This window comes from Ornithodoros turicata, chromosome 8 (assembly GCF_037126465.1).
Source record: "Ornithodoros turicata isolate Travis chromosome 8, ASM3712646v1, whole genome shotgun sequence".
Classification (NCBI taxonomy): Eukaryota; Metazoa; Arthropoda; class Arachnida; order Ixodida; family Argasidae; genus Ornithodoros; species Ornithodoros turicata.
Window position 1 is genome coordinate 37,038,587 of NC_088208.1, and position 19,656 is coordinate 37,058,242.

Genomic DNA, 19,656 nt, shown 5'->3' on the forward strand with positions numbered 1-19,656 from the left:
GTCTTTGCTCCGGCCTCGCAAGAACCGCCAGCGGTCCGGTTCAGTTCGACCGGTTGACCAGTGAAACGTGCAAACCCAATCTGGATGGGCCGGCCAAACACGCCCTCTCCGCCAGGGCAAAGCAAAACAAAATAACAATTTAACAGTAATAATAATAAAAATAATAATAATAATAATAAAATAACGTGAGAACGGAAGAAAAGCCGCTTCAGATTGACAAGTCAAACTGGCCACAAGACAAACGGCTGCACTTGTTTTCTTCCACAAGAGACTGCATGGGCGTTCACGCACGTGAATCACCTCGTTGTTATACAGAGCTCAGATGTTGCTGTCCAAGGTCGCCCGACGGAGGCTTCCGATAGAACGAAACGCTCTTTCGGAACTGTGCCAGAACGCGTCACCGCGGAGATAAATAACGATGGCTCTCCCGGAGACGTTTTGCGCCGCGTTTCATGACTGCGAAAAAGTGATCAAGATGAAATACACGTCGTTTGGTGCCACTGACCTCACAGTTTCAAAGATAGCTCACGGTAAGAGTGCAATATGGCTGGATTTTATGCTAGCTTTATGACGGCGCTGTGACGGACGGTGAGCCTTTGGTGGCTTTGCAAACGAGAGACTATAACAGTATGCCACGTGACAGCACTGGTTAGACTCCAGTCCTCGTCTAGTTGTTCGTTCATCTAACTAAATATTTGGATCGTGTGGAACGCTGCTTGCTAGTATGATCATGTTGTTTTACAATATCACAGTTAGGCAAGGATTTGCTTTACAACAAGAAACGGAAACAAACTTATTGGCATGCCTACACATGAAAAGGGTTTGATAGTTAACCCGTTATTCCACAAAACAGCCGGAAAAAAATATGGGTAAGAGTGTATGGTAAGTATGAGATGAGAACGCCTGATTTGACGAAACGGTGATGTGACGAAATGAAGTTTGTATTGTGTTGCCAACTGGAGGATAAGACAAGCCGCAATGCTTGACCACATCGCATTTCAAAAATAGTATTGCCCTCGCTCTAACAACGAAGAGCAGGCCCCCACTGCATTGTCTCCCACCCCGTTGAAAATTAAAACGCGGATTTGAAGGGAGGAAGGGTTTTGTTCTAAAAAAATCACAAATCTCACAAATTGTTTCTAGACAAATCAGAAGAAGAAACAATATGCGCGAGGTGGAGTCACAATCATAGTATAAGAGAGCTTATACTCGACATGCTTATTGTCGAGTCAAGTACGGCTGATTCAAGCGGTGTCAGAAGTGTCTTATCTATTTCGCGGACCTCGTCTGTTGTTGTTAACGTTATTTTTTGATGACTTTCTGCCAGCGGTTATCAAAGCAGGAAAGGTTTTACACATTCTTTTTTTTTTTCTTTTTGCTTGTCAGAGCTTTTCGTTATCTCTTCTTGGCATAAACTGCGCTTCGCTACACAGAACCAGGGCATGAAATTATGCTTTTGGCTCACCCTGAGACCTGTATGGGCCATGGCATAAATTATTGAGAAAATTGAAAAGACGGTGTGGATGTTGTTGTCACCGAGCTGTTGTTGTGGGAAAATTTATTATGAACGGAATACACAACTTGTACACAACACGAGCTAAGCCGATGGCGACAGGGAATTATAGAGATTCGAATTACTATACACCGCACGCGGAAACGCAGGCACTATCCAGGGTAAACTATGTAGCCGACAGTAGATACATCTAAAATGTGTTGGCCAATATGCGGCCCGCATTATAAGTAGTATTCAGTCTCGTCGAGCCTTCGGCCTATCCAGTACACGGCGCGTTTATTGACCCCTGCGCCGACTTCACTCGCGTATTTTTCCCCGTGCGGCGCCAGTGCGGAGGGTTGTCCGCGCGCTTATCGGCGGAGGAGGGCTGCGCGTGCGCTCATCGTAGCGTATTTTTCAGCCTGGGCAGACTTCTTTGGCCATACATGGGCCGACTTCACATATTTTCAGATACAACAGGTGAGCGGTTTACATGCAGAGACATGCAAAGAAGGGTCATACACAAAAAAGTACGAGTGAAAATATATTTATTAAAGCCAATTGTGCTGGGAATTGTGCCAATTGTGATGCCAATCAGGTGAAGGAGAAAACCCATCCGAAAAACCTGTAATAGAAGTAACACAATACACATAATAAAGAATATACTTACTCATTACCAATTTCACAGCTTCCATATGGGCATTAAAGAGGTATCTCTTATCAAAGTGGCCAACTTCTTTCGTCATTTTTCAATCTGCGCCGACTTTTTTCGCGACTTTTTCCAGTGCGCGACAGGCGGCGCTCGGGTGGAGGGCTGCTGCGGTGGGCGGAGCGTGGCCGGAGGGTTGTGTGCGCGCTTACCCGTTCAGCCTGGGCCGACTTCTTTCATCATTTTTCAATCTGTGCCGAATTGAATCGCAATTTTTTTCCAGCTACAGCAGGTGTGCAGTAGGCGATTTACATGCAAAGGATAGCCATACACAAAAGTACAAGTGAAAATATATTTATTAAAGTCATTAGTGTCAGGAATTAGGTTATGACTCAGTGTGAAGGAGAAAAACTCAGCCAAAAAATTTGATGCATAGCATTGAAGGGGTATTTTATTAGTGATAATCACGCAAGTTTTCAATTAAGCAGAAGGAGTAGCACATTTTATTCAAAGAAAATATTTTTAATCAATACGATTACAATCAAATTAAAAGTTTTATTATAAAAAGTCTAACTTGACCAACCATAGCGGAGTTTTAATTACAATGTTCTGATATGTAACTTCATGCGCAACAGCTAATATTTCATTATGATACATTTAATCAAAGAATATATTTTTAATCAATATGATTACAACCAAAATTAAAAGTTTTATTATAAAAAGTCTAATATTCCTATACGTGAGAACCATCAGTGCAATAGCGGGAAGTTCTGACAGATGTATGTGAACAGCAGAGAACCTGGAAGACCATGGGACACGAACACAAGAGGAAATAAAATCTATAACAATACATTGGTTAATCAAAACAACATAGTAATGTATCATTCAAAAATCAGAAGAAAAAATCAAACTCATCAGAAAATTAATATTCCTATACGTGAGAACCATCAGTGCAATAGCGGGAAGTTCTGACAGATGTACGTGAACAGCAGAGAACCTGGAAGACCATGGGACACGAACACAAGAGGAAATAAAATCTATAACAATACATTGGTTAATCAAAACAACATAGTAATCTATCATTCAAAAATCAGAAGAAAAAAATCAAACTCATCAGAAAATTAATATTCCTATATGTGAGAACCATCAGTGCAATAGCGGGGAAGTTCTGACAGATGTACGTGAACAGCAGAGAACCTGGAAGACCATGGGACACGAACACGAGAGGAAATAAAATCTATAACAATACATTGGTTAATCAAAACAACAGAGGAGGAGACTATCATTTTAAATATCATAAAGAGGAATAAAATCTATACCAGTACAAAGAAGATATTCCACTTCACCACATAGCACACTACTAGCCAACAAACAGAATAAAGAATGACAAGAACACAAGAGGAAATAAAATCTATACCACTACAAAGAAGATATTCAACTTCAACACATAGCACGCTCCTAGCCAACAATCAGCTCTAATAATATCTGCACTGATTTGTTGAAGACGGGAGGCGTACACCTGACAGTTATGAGCATTTTCGAGCGCAATAGGGAAGATTATTCCAACATTTACACAATTAATCAATTTTCTTATTAAGTAAAACAGCATAGACATACGGAAATAATGAGAAAAACGATCAACAGCTAATAGAGAACCAAAACACATCACATAAACAACAGACACATGCAGGAAAATAAATGAAAAACAATCTATCAAAACAATCAACATGCACGGATGAATGGCAGAGAAACACTTTGAACGGCACATGATGAATAATTTAATACAGCACAGAGCTAACGCTGAATAGCAGAGAAACAATCTAAACGGCTCATCTGCCAACGTGTAAACAACAGACAGGAAATATTACTGAAACAGATAATAGTGAGCCAAAATCCAACACTAAACAAGAGGTACACAAAGGATAAATAGTTGAAGAACAATCTAACAAAACAAGAAACATGCACGGATGAATAGCAGAGAAACACTCTAAACGGTGCATCTACCAATGGTAAACAACAGACACACGAAGGAAAATAATTGAAAAAGAATCAATCAAACGATAAACATGCACGAATGAATAGCAGAGAAAGGCTTTGAACGATGCATCTGCCAACATGTAAAACAACACACAGGAAAATAATAGCAAACATTACAATTTGAAATAATATATCTTTTGAACTATCATAAAATCAACCTTGCGAGCTAACAATATCCTACTCAGGCACTTACCTTGACAGAGGTATCAAACAAGCACCACAGCTTACAATAACTACAACCAGACCTCGAGACATGGTGGGGTCACTCTCTCCCTCTATGCAGACCGGTGGGGTCACTCTCTCCATCTATACAGCCCAAAAAGCGGGGAGCCTGGTTGTCAATCTGCGAGGTGGGGAAATCCTCTCTCTTTTTCAAATTCTTTCCACCAAAAAAGGAAATATTCTTAGGACCGGTGTACAGAGGCGAAATTTTTCATTGATTGCAAATAGACATTGGAATTATTCGATTCTAAAGAACACAATAAGAATTCTATAAAAAAAAAAATCTAAGAATAGACTTTCTAAGCAAACGAGAAAATATTATCGGTGCAAACAATACTCAACGAGAAACGTTGCATTTAATGTGTTTCAGATCAGACACAACTATTAGGCAATCATTATTCTCAACTCACAGAATATCAATCGAGTGAAAGTCAAGTTTATTCAGTGATAGAAACAATACTAATTCGAAAACGAGAAACAAATTTAATTACATCGTTTTATGCTAACTTTGCAATACACGCAGAAGTCGCAAACAACTCATCTGAAATGCAAATTATATTGTTTGCTACAGCGGAAATCAACGCACACAACATTCCCAACTAGTAGAATATTTTTATTAATATCAATCGAGTGATCACCTGAAACAAAGTCAAAAGCAGTAATTAATTTAGGCAACATTTTTCATAATCACACAGCGCAAATATACACCACAGAAACACGTCTTTTTCATTCAGGACCCACTAGTGGAAACGAAGTGAGAGAGTTCCCGTACACATTCGTTAAGGTTACGGCCGCAGGGAGTAGGGGAATCCAAACAATGGTCTCGGTATACAAAGCCATAAAATCGCTCCTACAAGTCAAGTGAGGGAAGGAGGGGCTCTTGCGTTGTCTGTACATAGAATCACTGAGAGCAAACATTTTTCCTTTACACATCACATCTTTTTTATAAATTGACTTTCATAATTCTAACGGCAGGTGGAAGATTATGAACCAGATAATAAAATTCTCATAAATAAAAATTAGCACCAATATGATTTAATTAAATGTCGAGGCCCCACTACAAAACAGAACAGACATCTGATATACAATGAAGAGATGGACAGATTTTGTACTCGTTACCATTCGTCATGGAGGACCTGATAAAAAGTTGCTTCGAAAGGAGGAGCCGCGAAACGATTCATTTTATCGCTGCATTTCAATACGTCCTAGACATGGTCGTATTCGGAGATATGGTGCAAATTATGGAATTCAAGATGCGAGAACTTGTATGCCGAATCTACAATAGTTATAAAAATATTTGCACGTCATCGTCGGAAGGACCACTTGGGCTGATGGTGGAGTTTTTGAGGTTCGCTAACGAAGAGTTGAAATACACTAGACCAAACGTAATTGTAATCATTGCAATGGGCATTGCATTAATCAAGAAAGCAATCAGATCAAAATTATCATATACAAGCAGTCTATATCGCACGATTCATTACGGATTTGTTGAAATTACACCTAACGGTTGAAATGGAAAGTACATAAAAACATCTTATCACGTGGTATATTCCACCCTAGAACCTCTACACATTTATTTTATTCTACCAGTCAAGGATGTCAAATGAACAGAAGTTCAATATTGTTGTGCAAGGTCTGATGTATTATCACCTGTTGAAACTCAACAAACATATCAATTGCGGTGGACCACCAGACGATTTTCATCTAATACTCTCTTGTACGCCATTCAAGAACATTCATACAAAGAAAGGAAGCATCAATAAGAGATTGTGTAAGTTCATCGCGACAAAGTGCAAGTTGTTGAAGCCAATACAAACACGGCGACAACATATCACCTGCCTTAATCAACGCTGGATTCAAGCGCCCAATAATCAGAATAAACTACCTGATGTCTTCGGAATTCATCAACAAGACAACAAACGCAAAACTTCAGAGTTTGGAATAAAATTGTAATTTATCAAAATAAACAAGTGTATAATTGAAATAATAATTGTATTCTTTGTCATCATTGTAATGTATTCTACACAGCGCAACGAAAGCAGCTTTTGATTAGATTGCTAAGGAGACACTACGTACAAGGATCTTCGCATGGAATCAGCGCTGGCAATCAAAGAGATTTTTACACGACCACACTCTATACAACACCGACGCCCGAAGGAAAGAATTGTAGAAGAATCGATAATAGAAATTTAGAGGCATGTTACATCAATATTTGCTTACAAAGAGGATCACTAATATTTTGCGAAAGCTTATTTTACGAATTAAATTGCATAGTGTATATATTTTCTCAAACTATTGGACAGTTGACAATACTATATTGAAAGGAATCTATTATCAAATGACGCGAAGGTGGAGTCTACAATTCTAATCATCATAACATGCGGCACACAATTCCAATAAGATTTTGGGAGAATCGAATCACACAAACTGTCATCAGAAATGTTTAATTGCTATACAATGAAGATGAGCACTATGCATAAGATATGTAATTATAATAAGTAAATATTCCTTTTGCAAACTTAACCAAAGCAGCACACATAAACGTAGCTTCAATTCACAGAATGTACCCGAGGTTTTTAATTAGCCATACTGAAAAACTACGAGTCTATTCGATATGTCACTGCATATGAGACACTACAAATGGAAGGACATGCATTAATTTTAGAAGATTCTAGCTCATAATGAAACAAAACGTAATCTTCAACACCAAAGGTTCGTGTTTAAATTTTCAAAGTCAAAACTGTACACTCTTTCTTACAATTTTTTTTAAGATGTAGATAAAAAGCTGTCTATATAGTCACACTTGTATACAAGATATTTGTTTGTACATTAATTGATAAAATTATCAGATCACATTCCGGAGCAGTGGAGACTATCAGTAAAACGTTTAATTAAAAATTTGAACTGCTACCGCAATTTACGAACTGAGTTGTAGAAAGTGTAATTTCACGGCTTTGGCTGGCTCACTTTGATACGCGAAGGTTTTAAGAACTCTTTCACGACGACAAAGAATTTAATCGAGCGTATTGATATTTTCTATGCACTCTATAATGTAATGTGAATTCTCCATGATGCGGATAGTAAAAGTTACGAATATTTTTTTCGAACAAAATTTACTTAAAACTCGGAGAAAGGGTCATCCGCGTCGTCGAACCCGTTTCTGGAAGAAAGCAACACGCTAGCGTGCGGTACCGCGTTAACGCGTCGGGCGCAGAATCGCGTTCGGTTTCGGGTACGGCATTCGGGAAAGGCGGCCCGGCGTGTTGTCGAAACGCATTCGACGACGCGGATGACCCTTTCTCCGAGTTTTAAGTAAATTTTGTTCGAAAAAATATTCGTAACTTTTACTATCCGCATCATGGAGAATTCACATTACATTATAGAGTGCATAGAAAATATCAATACGCTCGATTAAATTCTTTGTCGGTCGTGAAAGAGTTCTTAAAACCTTCGCGTATCAAAGTGAGCCAGCCAAAGCCGTGAAATTACACTTTCTACAACTCAGTTCGTAAATTGCGGTAGCAGTTCAAATTTTAATTAAACGTTTACTGATAGTCTCCACTGCTCCGGAATGTGATCTGATAAATTTTATCAATTAATGTACAAACAAATATCTTGTATACAATGTGTGACTATATAGACAGCTTTTTAATCTACATCTTAAAAAAAATTGTAAGAAAGAGTGTACAGTTTTGACTTTGAAAATTTAAACACGAACCTTTGGTGTTGAAGATTACGTTTTGTTTCATTATGAGCTAGAATCTTCTAAAATTAATGCATGTCCTTCCATTTGTAGTGTCTCATATGCAGTGACATATCGAATAGACTCGTAGTTTTTCAGTATGGCTAATTAAAAACCTCGGGTACATTCTGTGAATTGAAGCTACGTTTATGTGTGCTGCTTTGGTTAAGTTTGCAAAAGGAATATTTACTTATTATAATTACATATCTTATGCATAGTGCTCATCTTCATTGTATAGCAATTAAACATTTCTGATGACAGTTGTGTGATTCGATTCTCCCAAAATCTTATTGGAATTGTGTGCCGCATGTTATGATGATTAGAATTGTAGACTCCACCTTCGCGTCATTTGATAATAGATTCCTTTCAATATAGTATTGTCAACTGTCCAATAGTTTGAGAAAATATATACACTATGCAATTTAATTCGTAAATAAGCTTTCGCAAAATATTAGTGATCCTCTTTGTAAGCAAATATTGATGTAACATGCCTCTAAATTTCTATTATCGATTCTTCTACAATTCTTTCCTTCGGGCGTCGGTGTTGTATAGAGTGTGGTCGTGTAAAAATCTCTTTGATTGCCAGCGCTGATTCCATGCGAAGATCCTTGTACGTAGTGTCTCCTTAGCAATCTAATCAAAAGCTGCTTTCGTTGCGCTGTGTAGAATACATTACAATGATGACAAAGAATACAATTATTATTTCAATTATACACTTGTTTATTTTGATAAATTACAATTTTATTCCAAACTCTGAAGTTTGCGTTTGTTGTCTTGTTTGATGAATTCCGAAGACATCAGGTAGTTTATTCTGATTATTGGGCGCTTGAATCCAGCGTTGATTAAGGCAGGTGATATGTTGTCGCCGTGTTTGTATTGCTTCAACAACTTGCACTTTGTCGCGATGAACTTACACAATCTCTTACTGATGCTTCCTTTCTTTGTATGAATGTTCTTGAATGGCGTACAAGAGAGTATTAGATGAAAATCGTCTGGTGGTCCACCGCAATTGATATGTTTGTTGAGTTTCAACAGGTGATAATACATCAGACCTTGCACAACAATATTGAACTTCTGTTCATTTGACATCCTTGACTGGTAGAATAAAATAAATGTGTAGAGGTTCTAGGGTGGAATATACCACGTGATAAGATGTTTTTATGTACTTTCCATTTCAACCGTTAGGTGTAATTTCAACAAATCCGTAATGAATCGTGCGATATAGACTGCTTGTATATGATAATTTGATCTGATTGCTTTCTTGATTAATGCAATGCCCATTGCAATGATTACAATTACGTTTGGTCTAGTGTATTTCAACTCTTCGTTAGCGAACCTCAAAAACTCCACCATCAGCCCAAGTGGTCCTTCCGACGATGACGTGCAAATATTTTTATAACTATTGTAGATTCGGCATACAAGTTCTCGCATCTTGAATTCCATAATTTGCACCATATCTCCGAATACGACCATGTCTAGGACGTATTGAAATGCAGCGATAAATGAATCGTTTCGCGGCTCCTCCTTTTCGAAGCAACTTTTTATCAGGTCCTCCCATGACGAATGGTAACGAGTACAAAATCTGTCCATCTCTTCAATGTATATCAGATGTCTGTTCTGTTTTGTAGTGGGCCTCGACATTTAATTAAATCATATTGGTGCTAATTTTATTTATGAGAATTTTATTATCTGGTTCATAATCTTCCACCTGCTGTTAGAATTATGAAAGTCAATTTATAAAAAAGATGTGATGTGTAAAGGAAAAATGTTTGCTCTCAGTGATTCTATGTACAAGACAACGCTAGAGCCCCTCCTTCCCTCACTTGACTTGTAGGAGCGATTTTATGGCTTTGTATACCGAGACCATTGTTTGGATTCCCCTACTCCCTGCGGCCGTAACCTTAACGAATGTGTACGGGAACTCTCTCACTTCGTTTCCACTAGTGGGTCCTGAATGAAAAAGACGTGTTTCTGTGGTGTATATTTGCGCTGTGTGATTATGAAAAATGTTTGCCTAAATTAATTACTGCTTTTGACTTTGTTTCAGGTGATCACTCGATTGATATTAATAAAAATATTCTACTAGTTGGGAATGTTGTGTGCGTTGATTTCCGCTGTAGCAAACAATATAATTTGCATTTCAGATGAGTTGTTTGCGACTTCTGCGTGTATTGCAAAGTTAGCATAAAACGATGTAATTAAATTTGTTTCTCGTTTTCGAATTAGTATTGTTTCTATCACTGAATAAACTTGACTTTCACTCGATTGATATTCTGTGAGTTGAGAATAATGATTGCCTAATAGTTGTGTCTGATCTGAAACACATTAAATGCAACGTTTCTCGTTGAGTATTGTTTGCACCGATAATATTTTCTCGTTTGCTTAGAAAGTCTATTCTTAGATTTTTTTTTTTTTTATAGAATTCTTATTGTGTTCTTTAGAATCGAATAATTCCAATGTCTATTTGCAATCAATGAAAAATTTCGCCTCTGTACACCGGTCCTAAGAATATTTCCTTTTTTGGTGGAAAGAATTTGAAAAAGAGAGAGGATTTCCCCACCTCGCAGATTGACAACAGGCTCCCCGCTTTTTGGGCTGTATAGATGGAGAGAGTGACCCCACCGGTCTGCATAGAGGGAGAGAGTGACCCCACCATGTCTCGAGTCTGGTTGTAGTTATTGTAAAGCTGTGGTGCTTGTTTGATACCTCTGTCAAGGTAAGTGCCTGAGTAGGATATTGTTAGCTCGCAAGGTTGATTTTATGATAGTTCAAAAGATATATTATTTCAAATTGTAATGTTTGCTATTATTTTCCTGTGTGTTGTTTACATGTTGGCAGATGCATCGTTCAAAGCCTTTCTCTGCTATTCATTCGTGCATGTTTATCGTTTTGATTGATTCTTTTTCAATTATTTTCCTTCGTGTGTCTGTTGTTTACCATTGGTAGATGCACCGTTTAGAGTGTTTCTCTGCTATTCATCCGTGCATGTTTCTTGTTTTGTTAGATTGTTCTTCAACTATTTATCCTTTGTGTACCTCTTGTTTACGTGTTGGATTTTGGCTCACTATTATCTGTTTCAGTAATATTTTCCTGTCTGTTGTTTACACGTTGGCAGATGCGCCGTTTAGATTGTTTCTCTGCTATTCAGCGTTAGCTCTGTGCTGTATTAAATTATTCATCATGTGCCGTTCAAAGTGTTTCTCTGCCATTCATCCGTGCATGTTGATTGTTTTGATAGATTGTTTTTCATTTATTTTCCTGCATGTGTCTGTTGTTTATGTGATGTGTTTTGGTTCTCTATTAGCTGTTGATCGTTTTTCTCATTATTTCCGTATGTCTATGCTGTTTACTTAATAAGAAATTGATTAATTGTGTAATTTTGGAATAATCTTCCCTATTGCGCTCGAAAATGCTCATAACTGTCAGGTGTACGCCTCCCGTCTTCAACAAATCAGTGCAGATATTATTAGAGCTGATTGTTGGCTAGGAGCGTGCTACGCAGTGAAGTTCATTTTTAATATATTTTCTGTGTTGAATTCATAAAACAAAGTAAGGTTTGTAGTGTCTCTTAGAATGAAAATTGTATGGGGAAGTCACGAGGATGATTTTATGATATTTAAAATGATAGTCTCCTCCTCTGTTGTTTTGATTAACCAATGTATTGTTATAGATTTTATTTCCTCTTGTGTTCGTGTCCCATGGTCTTCCAGGTTCTCTGCTGTTCACGTACATCTGTCAGAACTTCCCGCTATTGCACTGGTGGTTCTCACATATAGGAATATTAATTTTCTGATGAGTTTGATTTTTTCTTCTGATTTTTGAATGATAGATTACTATGTTGTTTTGATTAAGAATAACTTCTTTGTAGTGGTGTAGATTTTATTTCCTCCTGTCTTCTTGTCGTTCGTATTCCGCGGTCTTCCATACATCTATCGGCACCCGTCTTCAACAAATCAGGGTAGATATCATTAGATCTGGTTGTTGGCTAGGAGCGTGCTATGTGGTGAAGTGGAATATCTTCTTTGTACTGGTATAGATTTTATTTCCTCTTTATGATATTTAAAATGATAGTCTCCTCCTCTGTTGTTTTGATTAACCAATGTATTGTTATAGATTTTATTTCCTCTCGTGTTCGTGTCCCATGGTCTTCCAGGTTCTCTGCTGTTCACGTACATCTGTCAGAACTTCCCGCTATTGCACTGATGGTTCTCACATATAGGAATATTAATTTTCTGATGAGTTTGATTTTTTCTTCTGATTTTTGAATGATAGATTACTATGTTGTTTTGATTAACCAATGTATTGTTATAGATTTTATTTCCTCTCGTGTTCGTGTCCCATGGTCTTCCAGGTTCTCTGCTGTTCACATACATCTGTCAGAACTTCCCGCTATTGCACTGATGGTTCTCACGTATAGGAATATTAGACTTTTTATAATAAAACTTTTAATTTTGATTGTAATCATATTGATTAAAAATATATTCTTTGATTAAATGTGTCATAATGGAATACTAGCTGTTGCGCATGAAGCTACATATCAGAACATTGTAATTAAAACTCCGCTATGGTTGGTCATGTTAGACTTTTTATAATAAAACTTTTAATTTGATTGTAATCGTATTGATTAAAAATATTTTCTTTGAATAAAATGTGCTACTCCTTCTGCTTAATTGAAAACTTGCGTGATTATCACTAATAAAATACCCCTTCAATGCTATTGCATCAAATTTTTTGGCTGAGTTTTTCTCCTTCACACTGAGTCATAACCTAATTCCTGACACTAATGACTTTAATAAATATATTTTCACTTGTACTTTTGTGTATGGCTATCCTTTGCATGTAAATCGCCTACTGCACACCTGCTGTAGCTGGAAAAAAATGGCGATTCAATTCGGCACAGATTGAAAAATGATGAAAGAAGTCGGCCCAGGCTGAACGGGTAAGCGCGCACGCAACCCTCCGACCACGCTCCACCCACCGCAGCAGCCCTCCACCCGAGCGCCGCGCCTCCCCATGGTTCTCTGCTGTTCACATACATCTGTCAGAACTTCCCGCTATTGCACTGATGGTTCTCACGTATAGGAATATTAGACTTTTTATAATAAAACTTTTAATTTTGATTGTAATCATATTGATTAAAAATATATTCTTTGATTAAATGTGTCATAATGGAATACTAGCTGTTGCGCATGAAGCTACATATCAGAACATTGTAATTAAAACTCCGCTATGGTTGGTCATGTTAGACTTTTTATAATAAAACTTTTAATTTGATTGTAATCGTATTGATTAAAAATATTTTCTTTGAATAAAATGTGCTACTCCTTCTGCTTAATTGAAAACTTGCGTGATTATCACTAATAAAATACCCCTTCAATGCTATTGCATCAAATTTTTTGGCTGAGTTTTTCTCCTTCACACTGAGTCATAACCTAATTCCTGACACTAATGACTTTAATAAATATATTTTCACTTGTACTTTTGTGTATGGCTATCCTTTGCATGTAAATCGCCTACTGCACACCTGCTGTAGCTGGAAAAAAATTGCGATTCAATTCGGCACAGATTGAAAAATGATGAAAGAAGTCGGCCCAGGCTGAACGGGTAAGCGCGCACGCAACCCTCCGACCACGCTCCACCCACCGCAGCAGCCCTCCACCCGAGCGCCGCCTGCCGCGCACGGGAAAAAGTCGCGAAAAAAGTCGGCGCAGGGGTCAACCTGCTGTAGCTGGAAAAAAATTGCGATTCAATTCGGCACAGATTGAAAAATGATGAAAGAAGTCGGCCCAGGCTGAACGGGTAAGCGCGCACGCAACCCTCCGACCACGCTCCACCCACCGCAGCAGCCCTCCACCCGAGCGCCGCCTGCCGCGCACGGGAAAAAGTCGCGAAAAAAGTCGGCGCAGGGGTCAATAAACGCGCCGTGTACTGGATAGGCCGAAGGCTCGACGAGACTGAATACTACTATTATATGATACGCCATATACCTTAGGCCCGAGAGTATGAAAAACAAAATAATTACTCAATGTAGACAGAAAATTAACCGTTCGAGAGAGGACTTCGGATTGTCCGTAACCTTTAAAGGGTTCTTCAGAAGCATGGACGCCAGGAGATCCTTAGCCATTCGTTCTCGAAGATAAGAAATGTTGAGATAAAGGTTCTTGCACTATGAAGAACTCTCGAAGAACGGTTACTTTTCAGTGTGTGTACACTGCGTACAATCAAGACGGTGCTCACACGATTAATACATGACCTTTCTAGGCACAAACTGAAGGATGTGATGTTTGCCTGCTACATATGCTGAATCGTGAGTTCTGAACCGAGTTTAGAAGGAACTGTAATGACACTCGCCTTAAAGAGTCTGCGGAAACGGCAGGAAAAACACCCAAGCAGCATGCACCGTTAGTGTCTGGAATCGAACGTGGTCCGCTTCCCAGTTGCGAACGACATCCAGCAAATCACTTTCAGTGTCAATCAACAAAAGCGCGGCTCGCAATTTTTTTTTTTTCAATCGCAAATTGATGTTTTATTCTCCATCCAATCTCACCTCGTCCTTCAGTCCCTCAGACAAACCCTGGTCCCTCTGATCATAACGTTGAGTAAAACCGACAACACAGCAACAACGCTTCACTGACATATAAGCAACGTTTCAGGATGTTCGGGACTGGGTACCTTGACGGATGATGCGACTCAAAGTGCGGCTATTGAAGCTGTGCACGAAGGCCTGCGTTCGGGCATCAACTACTTGGACACAGCTCCCTGGTATGGGCACGGTAAGGGTGAAACGCTCCTCGGCAAGGTGAGACAAATTAAGGGGTCCAGCATAGCCGCCAAATTCTGTTCGATTCGTCTTACAGAATCGTGGTGTGTTATGTATGCAGGCTCTAGAAGGCGTTCCTCGGTCGGTGTACCATATTGCTACCAAGGTGGGTCGATACGAAGCATCCTACGACCGCATGTTTGACTTCAGTGCTCGAAGGACGCAGCGTTCGGTCCAGGAAAGCCTGCAGCGATTGGGGCTAAGAAGCTTCGATGTCTTACAGGTGAACTGCAGGGAGAATTTGGAGATACTCCACTCAGTGGAAGCTGACACCAAAGAGGGTACTCGTGACCATAGCCTCGATGAGTGACAAAATAACCTGTGTTGCTTCTCGCTGAACGTTGCTTGCTAACGACCCTTTCTATACCTTTTCAACGTTGTGTTTGCATCCAAACAACAATGTCATAGTTGAAACAAGAAGTAGCAAACCAGGAAGCTGGTGTAGTTGGTAACATGACCTTAAGTTTGCAGGAGCCGTAGCAAGCAATACCTCGATCAGCAAGCAAAGCTACTACATAGAAAGCCCTTGTAGTTCCATAACAGGCCATAGTTGTACCATAGCAAGCCCTAGTAGCTCCATAACGAGCCACAGTCGCACCATATCAAGCGCTAGTAGTTTCATAACGAGCCATAGTTGTACCATAGCAAGCCCTAGTATAGTTCCGTAACAAGCCTTAATTGTACCGTAGCCAGCGCTTGTAGTTTCATAACAATCCATAGTTGTACCATAACAAGCCAGAAGACAAAAACGATATAGTACTTATTGAGGAACGGTTCGTAGCACCGTTACATATTTCTTCGCCAATTTTTCCACTACAATCGGACCAGAGACAGGTCTTTGACCGCACTACCAACCTTTCAGAAGCACACTTTCAGTTTCTCTAAGTCAGCTGGACTCTCGCCCTTACTCTCTCTCTCTCTCAAAATTGCTTGGTCCATGGCCAAATCCAGCCTCCCAACGCTCTGCCCTAGTAGCCCTCCTAAACTTTTTGGACACCAGAGGACTGAGGCCCTCACTGTGAAGCGACTCATTATTTCAACGTCACTATACATTACCGCCAGCATTGCGGTAGAGGATCACCCCTGGTGACTAAACTCTCCAATTATCACCATTAAAATAATGTTGTCGTTGTTTGACACGTCTTAACAGGCCTGCTTTGAGATCTGTTCTGACAGGCCTGCATTGTCTTAAAACCGTATGCTGCACTGCCTCGAGATTTTAGGGGTATGCCTCTGATATGGTGTAACAGCTGATAATGCCGCAGAGCATTTCTGCGCAGACATGCTGTACTACCATTATTGCGAGAGAAGCATGTTATACGACGACTCACTGACGCAAACTTGCAGGTACACGACGTGGAGTTTGCACCGAGCGTAGACTACATCATTGAAGAAACGCTTCCCGTATTGGAGTCCCTGAGGCGAAACTGTATTACAAGGTACATCGGCATTACCGGGTACCCACTCAGCACTATAAGGTATTTCATGTGCCGCTGATGTTGCGATGTAGCTGTATGCTTGTCAGTTTTTACGAAATTGAAATGCGCAGGAGGTATTAGGTTGATCACCTCTTTTTTGCCTTTCAGAGAAATAGTCGAAAAGAGTCCCATAAAAATAGACATGATACTGTCCTACTGCAGGGGTACTCTGTTCGACGATACTCTCCAAAGCCATGTCAGTTTCTTTGAGGTATGTCAAAACGGAGAAGCAATAGCAAGAAAGCGCGTGGTCGGTAAGCGGTCTTAAAAGTCATTGGTGTCCATGGCTTCAGAGATGGGAAGTAATGCATTACTGATAATGCATTGCATCTCGGGGGGTGTAGAAGGAGGAGTGTAGTTTTCACCATACTCAAGAAAACACATGCTTACACGAGAAGAAACATGATTTTCAACAAAATCTTTGCTATTATGATTAAATCTACTTTCATGGGGTCGCCAAGTCAGGCTATAGGAGCGAACTTCTTTCATTGAGAGCACGCTTGAAAGCGCTTGCCATCGCGGCGCGCGAGCGTGTTGTCGTGTTGACAGCTCTACAGCTTTCCAGCAGACCTGCATGTACGGTAATTTACGCGGACGAATCTCAGCACGCGGCACAGGATATGAAAATAATGGTACCCTGACGTTACACGTGAGGTTTGTCTGTCCAGTGTGGCGACATGTTGCATGTGCCATGTGCCGCAGGATAGGACTGCGGATAATTTCGACCACCTGGGGTTCTTTTGACGTGCGGGGGAAATCTCCGACACACGGTGCTGAAAAACAATGTTTACCCCCTCCCCCCCCTCCCCACACACATTCCTAACGTCCTCGGCCGGGTCTGAATCCGCGGCCTTGAGCTCAGCAAGCAAGCACATTACCGAATGAGCTACCGGATATTAAAGATATCTCCTATGTCGTCTGCATAAAATTTTCACAGATGTTTCATTTCCTCGTGAACAATTCAGAGTTGGTGTAATTTTATCGGCAATTTTTCCCTGTGATTATTCTGAAGTCAGGACGATGTCCGTTTTCCCGTTCAAGGACCGCGGCTTGGGAATAGCTAACGCTGCAGTATTAGGCATGGGGTTACTCACACCAGGACCACTACCTTCGTGGCATCCAGCGCCGGAAGAGATTCGTGAGGCTTGTTGCAATGCCCAGCGGTACTGTCAGGTGAGAAAGTACGAACATTTGAATTTGGGCTTATCTTGCGGACGCTGGTTAATGCGACACCGGGTAATGCGATGCTCGTTAATTCTGTTTCTTAAGGCGGTGTTGGCTAGTACCGCGCAGCAATATTGTGCAGTTCTTTCTTTTTTTTTCTCTCCCCTCTTTTGTTGGGTCAACCGAACTGAATGTCGAAATGATGCCGCCAGAATCGAGGGGGAACTTGCCCATTCTGCAATTTTCCTCAAAACAGGGCGCCGCCATAATTGGGAGTGTCCTACCACGCCTTCACTGCTCTGTACCTAATATTCGCGGGAAAATCACTAGGACTAATACTGTAAGCTTTTACAGAACCTTGGAATTAACCTGGAGAAGCTCGCTTTGTGGTACAGCATGAACCACTTCCAGGGAATTCACACTACGGTCGTCGGCATGACAACGTAAGGTCTCGTGCCGTGTGAATATGTCATGTACATATCACAAGTATCTAAAATGTTATGCACAATGTGACGACGGTTGCTAGCAAGTCGTCACCTGTTCTTTCCTGCTGAACCTTCTCCAGCTGCCCACGTCAGCACACCTCTTATAGCCACAGTTGCTTCAAAGAACCTTCCCCTTCTTCATCTGTTGCGCTTCACTCCTCTCCACCTCTCTTCCTTCCCTCCTTTCTACCTGTGATACGGTCTCATCTCTCGCTTCGTTCGTCTCTAACCTCCATGGTACCCGCACGATCGTGATTAGCTTGACACTGTATTTTCGCAACATATTCACACCCAACATTCTCCTATAGGCCCGAAATGGTCCGACAAAACTTGGACTCAAACACGATCAGTACACGGGAACAAGAGGCTCTAAATCACATCCTTGAAAGGTAAAACATGACCTTTTCCAGTTCCAACACAATCTCAGTTTTGGCTCTATTAAATATGATGACGTCGACACCGATTAGACAGCGTGAACGTATCTTTTCACCATGTTTCAGGTATTTTGCGCCACTTCAACTGAGACACTGGGAAGGACGAGAACTGGCGAAGGTGCGCTCAAAACTAGCGAAAAGGTGAATGAGAATCTTGTGGCAATCGTAGCATCCTTCACCACGTGTTCAAGACGTCGCCAAGAGGCAGCTCATGTTATACGCCGAGGTGAAATTTCCTGAAAGGGGTTTCTCTGTCGAACCGGTTGGTGATTCCACGGCATGGTCCTGACGCGCTGTAAGGCACAACACTTAGGGTTGCCGAGATGTTACAGAAATATACACTTATGTACCTTTACTTTTGAATAAAAAAGCTGCAAATAAGTTTACACATATCGAATACCCTTTCTATGTGCCTAATCATGATTGTTAAAGATTATGTCACCCCTTCGCCACCTTGACCACATCACTGTCACACCACATCACCTTGACCGCATCACCACTCGTGAACGAGGCTCGTTCATTATAGTTCTTTAGGTCCCATTCCCATTAAGTTCCCATTGAGTTGTAGTTCCCATTAAACGTTGTTCACGTTACGGATCCCTCCTTTTTGGTGCCAAAACCCGGGACGGGTCTTCTTGTACAAGAAACACCGGCGAGGGTCTTCCGTGAACTGTCAGAAAATGGATAACCTGGACCGTTTGAAGCGGCTACATTCAATTGCTGTCGCTCAGCCGTTACACTTACCGTTCATGATATCAAAGCTCTACTGTCTCAGATACCATTGAATACCGACCAACTAAGAACAAAGCTCGTCTTTTTTGAAGAGGTAATGTGAGAAGAAATGCGTGATTAATGTCTTCAAGAGTACCTCACGTAGGTTCATTAAATCGTAGAATAATTGTCATATAATAGCTCACATTCATGTTAGTTTCATATTAATATAAGGCAAACAAGTTGCGTGTGCAAAACGTGCATAATTATTTTACTATGATATTTTAATATTTTATTAATATTTTAATATTTAATATTATCTTAAAATGTAGGAGCTGCAGTTACGGAGGGGGCGCGCTAAAACCGGAGTGTGGTGGGAACGAACTCCACCACCGTGTGGGGTTAAGGCTTTCCTGAGCTTT

General features: G+C 40.3%; 1 protein-coding gene across 2 annotated transcripts; it reads left to right on the forward strand.

Annotated features, from left to right (window-relative positions):
* The first annotated feature begins 345 nt into the window (after positions 1-345).
* On the forward strand, positions 346-18,909 carry LOC135367201 (uncharacterized). Of its 2 annotated transcripts, none has more exons than XM_064600356.1 (9): positions 346-530; positions 14,796-14,941; positions 15,024-15,185; positions 16,310-16,440; positions 16,549-16,651; positions 17,482-17,613; positions 17,959-18,047; positions 18,398-18,478; positions 18,590-18,909. In XM_064600356.1, the coding sequence occupies exons 1-9, from the start codon at positions 419-421 to the stop codon at positions 18,666-18,668; spliced, it is 1,035 nt and encodes a 344-aa protein (XP_064456426.1). In that variant the 5' UTR covers positions 346-418; the 3' UTR covers positions 18,669-18,909. The 2 variants fall into 2 exon arrangements, with proteins under 2 accessions (XP_064456426.1, XP_064456427.1); XM_064600357.1 differs by having other exon boundaries at positions 415-530; positions 14,796-14,915.
* Positions 18,910-19,656: the final 747 nt, after the last annotated feature.

Bases quoted from the DNA above. Each gene is read 5' to 3' on its own strand.
- LOC135367201 (XM_064600356.1), top strand. From the start codon at position 419: ATGGCTCTCCCGGAGACGTTTTGCGCCGCGTTTCATGACTGCGAAAAA. The intron at 14,942-15,023 runs GTGAGACAAATT...TTATGTATGCAG, and splicing joins GTGAAACGCTCCTCGGCAAG to GCTCTAGAAGGCGTTCCTCG. The intron at 18,048-18,397 runs GTAAGGTCTCGT...ATTCTCCTATAG, and splicing joins ACGGTCGTCGGCATGACAAC to GCCCGAAATGGTCCGACAAA.